Source organism: Halyomorpha halys, unplaced genomic scaffold (assembly GCF_000696795.3).
Source record: "Halyomorpha halys isolate HHAL.00 unplaced genomic scaffold, Hhal_1.1 Scaffold161.1, whole genome shotgun sequence".
Lineage (NCBI taxonomy): Eukaryota > Metazoa > Arthropoda > Insecta > Hemiptera > Pentatomidae > Halyomorpha > Halyomorpha halys.
Window position 1 is genome coordinate 404,880 of NW_027105190.1, and position 9,612 is coordinate 414,491.

At 31.2% G+C, this 9,612-nt stretch overlaps 1 protein-coding gene across 4 annotated transcripts in view; it reads left to right on the forward strand.

Moving 5' to 3' along the window:
* Positions 1 to 9,612, forward strand: part of LOC106678806 (uncharacterized) — a 286,482-nt gene that overhangs the window by 35,517 nt on the left and 241,353 nt on the right. For 3 of the 4 annotated variants that reach the window (XM_067049279.1, XM_067049281.1, XM_067049285.1), the window contains exon 3: positions 8,841 to 9,015. In XM_067049279.1, coding sequence (XP_066905380.1) covers positions 8,841 to 9,015 — 175 coding nt within the window. Of the gene's footprint in view, positions 1 to 2,342; positions 2,387 to 8,840; positions 9,016 to 9,612 lie in introns of those variants that run through there. The other variant, XM_014417565.2, reaches the window with a different exon arrangement.

A 9,612-nucleotide genomic window follows, 5' to 3' on the forward strand; every position in this document is an offset into this window, starting at 1 on the left:
TTAGCATATATTTTTTTATAACATTCCTCACGATTTATATCACTAGATAAGAGATAAATTGAAATAAAAATTTAACTCTAATTAATAAAATATTTCTCAAATTTTTATTCTAAGGTTATCTGCAAATTAAGTTTTTTTTTATATTTCAATCATCTAAGTAGCGTTTCAATAACACAACCTTACTAAAATAGTATTATTTACATTTATTTAAATGTTTAAAATTTAATAAATCTTCTAGTCTTTTTCTTAGTACATATTTTAGTTACAAATATATATGTTTTAGAATATATGTTAAAGTAAAATTATTTATTACAAGTCATGGAAGTAAAGTGCATCACGTAAGGTAGGTGTTTTTTTATGAGTTAAATTAACATCTTCAATCAAAAAGAAAATATCTACATATTTACTTGGCCTTAATAGATTCTAAGTTTTGTATCACACAAATAACCGTTTTTAAAATGTTCCACAACAGTGTTCTACTTATGTCAGTGAGGTAGTTTGTCTCTTCAATGTGTGCTTAAAAAAAATTATTTAGGAGGTAAAAATACTAACAGACCTTACTCCTAGTAGTTTCGGAGAATGGAAGCTGCCTAGAAGTTTCCTTATATCGATTTTTGGCAAAAATTTCGAAAATATTCGTTCTGGCGTTAAGGTTATCTTATATTATTAAAGTTTACACAATGGGCCACGAGATTGATTTTATTCACTTTGTCGCTATCTCCTATAGTTTTCGAGGCTACCGCATACAATTCGCTTGTTTTGAAAACAAAATTTGATAGTTAACTATAAAGCTTTTCGCCAAAAAAATATCTAAAAATATAGCATCAAAAACATATAGCGGGATATATAGCATTTTACTATTTTATCATTAACCTTTCAAATGATAAAGGAGCATCAACGCAGAATGAAAAGAGATAAATAGGACTGCTGAACCATGGGCAGGCCGCACCCTCATAACGGGGTGTCCCTGATACCTGTCCCAGTCTGTATTTCAACTTCTTAACCTGTCTCTAAACCCAAATCCATAAGTTGACTTAGTAACTTCGTTAACATGGAAAGTTAAAGTTATTTTGTATATGTTAACATCGTTCACGTTTCGTTAAAATTACAGGTCTATCAAGAACAAAAAGAAGAAGGTATACTAGAAAGTATACCTAGGAAAAAATTAACAATTTTTGAGTCCCTAAAATACGACGAGTGCGATTAGCTTATGTTTGACAAAAGTTCGTTCTAATCAGGAACGTTGCTCATTATTATTCATTATAATAATAACTAATAATAGAATAATAGCTAATAAAAAAATAGTGTCTATGCAGAACACTCAAAATAAGCCTATGTTTTCCTTTAGTTTGAATAGTTTGAAACGTTATTGTAAAAAAAATAAATCGATTTTTTTTATAAATTAAATTTTTTCTGAATTTTCTTTACTAAGCAGTTGCTTAATTACTTTTTAAAAATGCAAAGGTAAAGGAAACCTCCAATTAGAATATATTACTATTCTATATTTTGTAATTGTAGAATGTTTCAAGATTCGCCTCATACTCAAACTCATTGTATTCTAAAATTATTACAAATAATTTAATCTTATCAACAATGTTTATCTATGTTATATGTATACAATAAAAATTCTTGTAATCAATATTTATCAATTTTATCTTTTTCCATTGTGAAGTTATGTCATTTATACGCATATAGTTTAAACAATTTTTTTAACCACATAATTTAAATTATGTTTTATACTAGATTTTTATTCTAGATTTCACCAGTGGTGCATTGAGTCTTCTCTGTAGCAGAAACCAATGTACTATATTAGACATTATTTATTTTTTTCCTTAAAGATGGGTCTCATTATTTCTTTGAACAATTCTCGAAATATTTAGTGCAAAAAGCAGCCTCTTCAAAGAGAGAATGGCACTCAACACCCGCTTTTAAGATTAATTTTTACGTTTCTCTCGTCTGGTATAACGGGCTACAGATTTACTACTGCTAGGTTTTACTGATGTATGAACAAGCTAAGATTTTATTTTTATGGCTTACTACTGTGAATTTGAATTTTAATGGCTATTAAATGGTCTTCAACGAATATTTTATATTTGCAGTTTAAACTATCTGTAATTTTTCGGAAGATCAAAGCTTTTCGGGTAGGCCTAACAAGTAGAATTTGAACATATAAAAATAATACATTAGCAAATCTTATTGCTGGTTGCAAACATGGTATTATGAAATTTTTGATGTAAAACGACCGCAGCATTTGTAAAAAGAAGAAAAAAGTTGACTTTGTCAACCTCATTGGCGCCAGAAAGTGAGCGCTAACACACTTTCTTTCCAGTCTCTGGGCAGAATCGATGGGGACAACTCCTCCGTCCCACTTCGTCGCTCCGGGTCTGTTAGTATCCTATTTAGCTTATTAGTTAATGCACGATTATTATTATTATTATATTTAACATATCACGTTAAAGTTAATTTTTGATTATTTTTTGTAATTACTAACCGTACCAACTTAAATTAGTGACAATATTTTTTTTATTTATTTATTTAATGTAATTTACAACTGTACAAAATAATAGAATAAGTAAATATGTTGTATGTTTCATATACACTTGAAAATCTTGGGAAGAAACCAACCATTGGTGGTACTTCAAACATTAATTTAAATTAGAAGGTCCCGTGGCCATCTTCTTTTCAGACGCCTCGGAGGATTATCAGAGATTGTTAAGGATGAAAGATTAAGAATTAATGGGTTAGGATGGTTAAGGAGTTTGGAATGAAAAGACGCATATCTGTTTTGGGCCAATTTTGCAACGGATGAGATGTTAAGGTCTTTGTGAATGAGTTTATTTGTTACGTAATAAGGAGCATCAAGGATTTTACGTAGGATTTTGGATTGTAACGATTGGATGCGGGAAGAATTTGATGGTTTGGTGGAGCCCCAGAGCTCAATTCCATATGTCCAAATTGGTCTGATAATCGTAGTGTATACTAATTTTTTGTAGTGAATGGGAAGTTTAGAGCGTTTGTCAAGTAAGTGTTGTAGCAATCGGAATCTACGAGCAGTTTCTTGTCGTTTCAGTCTTGTGTGTGGATTCCAAGTAAGTCTCTTGTCAAGATGGAGTCCTAAGTATTGAATCTGTTCAACAGGCGTTAGTGGAGTGACAATATTTAAGTAAGGATATTTCAGAATAAAATTCCAATTGGATGTTTTTCCCTGTAGAAATCAACTTTTTGAATCGCTTACTAAGCATTAATTCCTCAGTTACTTTAACTTTCGTTCCCTGAGTGAATAATTTCGATAATTTTACAAAGAATTGGTAGTCCTTGTGTAAGTGTTTTGTATATATTTCCGATGATCCGAAGGCTTTTTTTTTAGGGTCCTATGATTTTTACTACAAAATATTTTATAAATATGAAAAAAATAAAAGAAATTATATAGTCTAAATAAATCAGTGATTTAATGTTTAAAGTTTATGTGTGTGTGTATACATTTATATATAAATACACACATACACAAACTTTATTGTCCCTCAAAATACTCTTTTGATACAAAAAATTTGATTATTTCAAAGAATATAGTGAATTTTTTCATTAATCTTCAAGTTGGATGGATAGAGGTTGAACTGTAAATATATTATTTTCAAAATACTAAAAAGAATATTTAGTAAAATTTTAAACAAATTTGGATGCTTCAGTTTACTTTTGCCAACAGTGCATAGAGGTATTGTACTGAACAGCTTGAAAATTATAGATTTATATATGTTAATTATATAAATTAAGCATTATATATGTGAAACATGATAAGACCACACTATAAATTATCAATTGTAAACGATTTCCTTTCCTTTCCTTTCGATTGTGAATATCACTATCCCTAGGAAAATAATCATTATAAACTACTTTATGGTACATTTGACAAGCTTGAAATTGAGCCTGAATAGAATTCTTCATGTTCAAAACTTTTTTGAGAAACTTATTTTTAAACATCAAATAGTTTTTTCAAACAAATTGATTCGTAATTAGTTATCACATTATTTAGTGAAATATGATTAGAATTAGGTTGTTATATTTCATCATCGAAGATAATTAAAAGTTTCAATCGATTTTGGCATCATGTCATGATGAATGAGTCATTTCTAGTGTTCAATTTCTCAGGAAACATACATGTATACGTTTTTAATAATAATATTGAAGGCCTAACGAACCCAAAGGTTTAATGCCGATACCTGCATACATTTCTCCAGCCCCCCCAAACCCAACTCTACTAAATCAGTTTTAACGCAATCCTTACATCTACGTTTCGGTCTAACCCTTGGACGTTTACCCGTTGTTTCATTGTTTATTAACATTTTAGTGATCAGCTCGTTACTAAGCCCTACAACATTACACGCCCATCTTATACGCCGCAATGATATAACTGAAATTATATTTACCGGGTGTAGGCCCCTGAATTTAGTGTTGGGTGGTCTTCTAAATTCTCCCTTTAATTAATCCTATTAGTACTTTATTTTCGAAAAACTTAGGGGCTGTTCATCCCTTAGCGTAAGAAGCCATGTCATAAAGGCGCATTCATAAAGAACAGTGGGAAGGATAATAGTTTTGCAAATTCTAATTTTTAACTTTTTCGATAGTAGGTGCGTATAGATTTTTAACTATTTTAAAACTATTTTGTGAGTAATCAAATTATTTAATTTTTTATAATAAGTCACAATATAAAATTATTAGGTCTAATACATTTTGTGTGAGAATTCCGTCAGAGTAGATTAGTTTTTGACAAGCTAACAGAATATGCTGAGCTTACTGTTATCTACGTTGGAAAGTGAATGTATTTCTTCATAATACCCTACTATAATTATCGATATTATCGTATAACTGATAGGGAAAAGAAAGTTGTTTACCGATTATCTGCGGTTTTCAGAGTGAAATTTCTTGAAACCTGTCTTCTAAATGTGGAATAATATATAGAGAATAAATAGAGTGAGAGTGAAAGCCCATAAATTATACTTCCTATAATATTTCCCAAGAATAGCTTTTAGCCTGGAATGATTCCACAAGTTGGGGAAGTCGATTCCTATTGCAAATCTGCAAAATCGATGATTGTGTTTTCTATTCAAAATCAACAGTTAATACATGCGCCATTACGAGTTTATCTAATCAATTAGGAAAAACTCAAAGGGGTGAGTGCAGTACTGGAGGCTATCAAAAAATTTGATATGCATCATCGAGATAAATTCTGTTACAGTCGGTAGTTCGAGTGTCGTGTGTCTTTGCTCAATAAAATGAAGTATGTCTCACGATACGTCTGAGCTCTGAAGCTGCTGGAGCTTCTTGGCTGTTATAGGTGTTATATTGTTCAACAGCAGAGTAGGGTTGGCTTGAGTACACTCTTGTAAATCATTAATTCGAGGCGGGGAGAAAGATGTAGTTAGGTTTAACCGGTCAATTAAGCCTGGAAGACTTGGTCCTAACCCGCTTGATCTCATTGCAGTGGCGAGCCAGCGTCAGGTGCCTATCAAAGGTGACACCCAGATATACTATGCCAACTTATATGCCGCCTGCTGGTCTATTCTCGAATCCTGCTACCCTATAAACTATAGGGAGAGGGCGCATGTTCTGAATAAAAGCTTTCCAAAACGAAATACTTATAACACGTCTTCATGTTTATTGTATGAGTGAAAAGTTGTTTTGCCCATTTCTTGTCTGCGGTATTTCATCTTGATTTGTGAGGAAATGATTCATTTCTCCGAAACAAAAATAATACTGGCCTGTTACGGTTTGCATACAATCTATTACGAGTTAATAAAGTGACCTGACCGTGCTAGAAAGAAAAAAGAAATGTATTAAAAATTAAAAACTCACCAATGCTATAGTTCTTAAATTTTCAAAATTTCAGCCATTTTGGAATTTTGAACTAAATATAAATGTATCACCTCATAAACTTGATGCAACTAATTCTAAAAACTTGCAAGTTGTGCATTAAAAAAAAGTGAACATAATTTAAAGGTGTCTTCTATAATTATCAAACCGGTTTAGGCTCATATTTAAAGTGAAAACTGGCACGAAACAATTTTGTGGCGTCTAGCAGGACTGGCTTTAACTTTAACTAAATATGGGAACTCCAGATTTAAGACTTTATTTTTTGATTATCAACAGAAATAAATAAAATGCAAGTATAAATTATTATTTTAATTAATGCAAGTTTGTTTAAAGTTGACAAAAAAAAAAGTTAAATATTTATAAGCTATAATATAGATCGCGTGGTCCTGGGCCCATGTGGTTAAGACAGTACTAGTGTCTAGATTTATCCTCTTCCTTAGTCAATTTATTCAGACTTTGGACATCGAAGGTTGGTAACCATTTAGCCTCTTAAAATTAGACAATAAAAACACACAATTTAAAAAAAAATAATGGTTTTCACCCAAACAATAAATCAGATTAGCTTTTGTTTATAAATTCTTGATCGTCCCTACTGTATGTTTTTATTTAAATTTCTGTGTTGCACATTTTATCCGTAAAAGCATAGTGCATATACGACATAGTCGTTTAGAAGGAAGCTTCAAAGAAAAAAAAATAAAGTGGTCCGGATATGAACAATTATTTGGGTGAAGTTAACAATAGGAGTATTAACATATAATCAAAATAATCTATTTAGAAATAAATTGAAGAATTGAAATTGAAATAAAAAGGCCTTTTAAGATAAAATCAAACGAGTAAGCTGAATAATAAAAAGAAACAAAACGTTTCACAAAATCAATAACTTTATAAAATAAATAAAATACTGAGTTTTTGCGACTCTGACAGGTGAGACGAGATATTTCTTGATATAACAGTAGTGGAGAACTATTATCACGAAGTTGTAGAAACTTTCAAAAATGGTCAAAAATTAGTGGGCCCACTTATAGTCTATAATGGCTCAATTATTGTATCAACGTTAATTACAAACTGTTTGATAAGAAATTAATTACCACCATCATGGGACTCATCGATCGTTTTATTACTATTAATCAGAAATAAAACAAAAAATGTATAAACACCATATAACGCACGCAGACAAGGTCTGGTAAATGAAATAGATGAACGACTAATGGCGATTAGACACCTGATTAAAACTGTTTTTTTTTTTAACTTTATTGAAATTGACAACTTTATATTACATAAGCATTCAGTAATTATGGTCTTAGTTTAAATGGAGTGTTACAGGCGTGTAGAGCAACTACCCATTAGTAGCACTAAGTGACATTTCACATTAGCTGGTCTCGTGGCCATCTTCTTTTCAGGCGCCTCGGAGGATTTTTAGGAATGGAAGAGGATGCAAGGTCAGAAACTAGGGGGTTTGAGTGGTTAGGGAGTTTATAATGGAAGGAGTGATATCTGGTTCGGGCTAGATCGGTTACATAGAGAACATTAAGGTCTTTATGTATGATATTATTTGTGACAAAGTAAGGAGCATTGGAGATTTTACGAAGGATTTTGGATTGTAAGGATTGAATAGGAGAGGAATTCGAAGGTTTAGTGGAGCCCCAAAGCTCAACTCCATATGTTTAGAATGGCCTTATTACAGTCTTTTGTAATGTGTTGGAAGTTTACAACGATTGAAACTGTTTGATTGTTGACCTGTTGCTAGTTGATGCCAACAAAATAACTCCCGCTGACGGAGTCATTCTTGCATTTAAATATTATAACACAAAATAGAAATAGATATTTTTCTACTAAAAATTAAATAAACTTCTAGATAAAATAATACAAATAAAAATACATGTAATTAAATTAAATACTGATACTATTTAAAAATTAATCATTGAACTTGGCGAGAACATATACCGTTAACACATTGTCCTATGGAACGAATTTCTAAATATGTTGGTAACCCATAGTTAACCCGTCCTTCCTGTCCTAGTTCCAGTGTGTAAACTCAATGAAAAACATTTCGCCCTTCAGAAATACATCATACACAAACTTTTCAATTTCAGACTTCAATGCTCGACCGTTCCTCTCGAAGGAACAACTAAGTATAATATATCTTTTGGCCTTGAGGAGTAGAGATTCAGTTTCTCAGACAACGAATTATAGAGACACTGCTCGATGATACATTGGGTCCATCACTAGTTCTTTGTTTTTCTTCCTTATACTTTCTTCTTTATTTTCTTGGTCATGTTATTCACTATTTAGTTTCTACTGAGCAAAAATAAACTTACAATTTTAGCTTTTAATTATAAATTCTTTTTGTAAATAATTTTAAAATTCAACTTCAAATGGCGCAAACAAGAGGGAACTCAACCTCAACCCTCCTTTCGATTTTATTTAATAAATTTAAATTCACTCACATTGTATTATATAAAATCTATTTTATTATATAATATTATAATAAAATCCTATATTCCATATTTACTTTAAATTACAATATATGACTACCTATAAATACCCAAAAAAAATGTTTGACGTCTGGTACAATGCTTCTCCGCTCTTCAAATTCAGTTTGAGTCATACAGTTTTGTAAAATCATTGTTGGAGAGATTACAGATTTATGGTCCGTCAAAGATGCCCGCCGCATTAAATTTTTACATAAATTTCCATGGATGTTTTATAGATATACTTAAAACAATTAATCTTGTCTAATGATTCGGCTCATTGCTGTGAATATCGGAACTAGCAAATCTTCAATATGCGAAATCAAGTGGTTTAGCTGACTGTACATTTGGTTTGTCAACAAGCACAATTGTCGATATACGAGTCTGAAAGATCAAATATCATCTCTGACACGCAAAATGCTGCATTTCATTTACTTCTATATTAAATAGAATATATATATTTAATTTTAAATAATGATATTAATCAAAATAATATTTCAGTGAAGAGACAAGAAGGAGCGGTATTCGGCTGGTGGTCGATGGTCACCCGGGAGGACGGAGGGCTGGTCGTATCCTCAGTGCTGTAATTGGGGACGAGAACGTAGCCTGCCTCATCTTGAGACCTGAGGCCTTCTGGGACAAGAGTGTGGACCACTGCGCCAAGTCTACTCCTGAGGTCAGTTCTTACCATCTTCTGATCAACTAAATCCATTAAATCACGGACTAATCGAGCGTTGTTCTAGGGCTGCTTCATACACAACATACTTAGATCTTGTAAAAAAAAATTTTTTTCTTAACCCCTTAACAAATAATATGTACATTTATAAAACAATGTACATGTTCCCGTTTGTCTTGTTTCCCGATTTGTGATGATAATGTCCGAAACTTGGTCTCGAAATAAACATTAATAAAAATGCTGGAACACAAATACATATATAATTAAATTTTGTGAATATATTTTTTTTGTTATTGGTTATGTACTATTTCCTTCATATCTTTTTTAATTATTATTATTCACCACTTCTCCTGTATTTATCTAAATATAATTTTGTCACTTAACCCACACTTTTTTTCTTTCATATGTCAAATATAACATAACAGTACAATCAACAATATAAATATTAAAAATTGTAAATATGGTAATAAAAATATACATAAAAATCCTACATGGTCATGCAAATATGAGAGCTGTCCAGAAAGTAACAGACGTTTTGAAATAAACAATTCACTAATTGAAAAACTCAAAGTTTATTATATACATTTGAAAGGTACA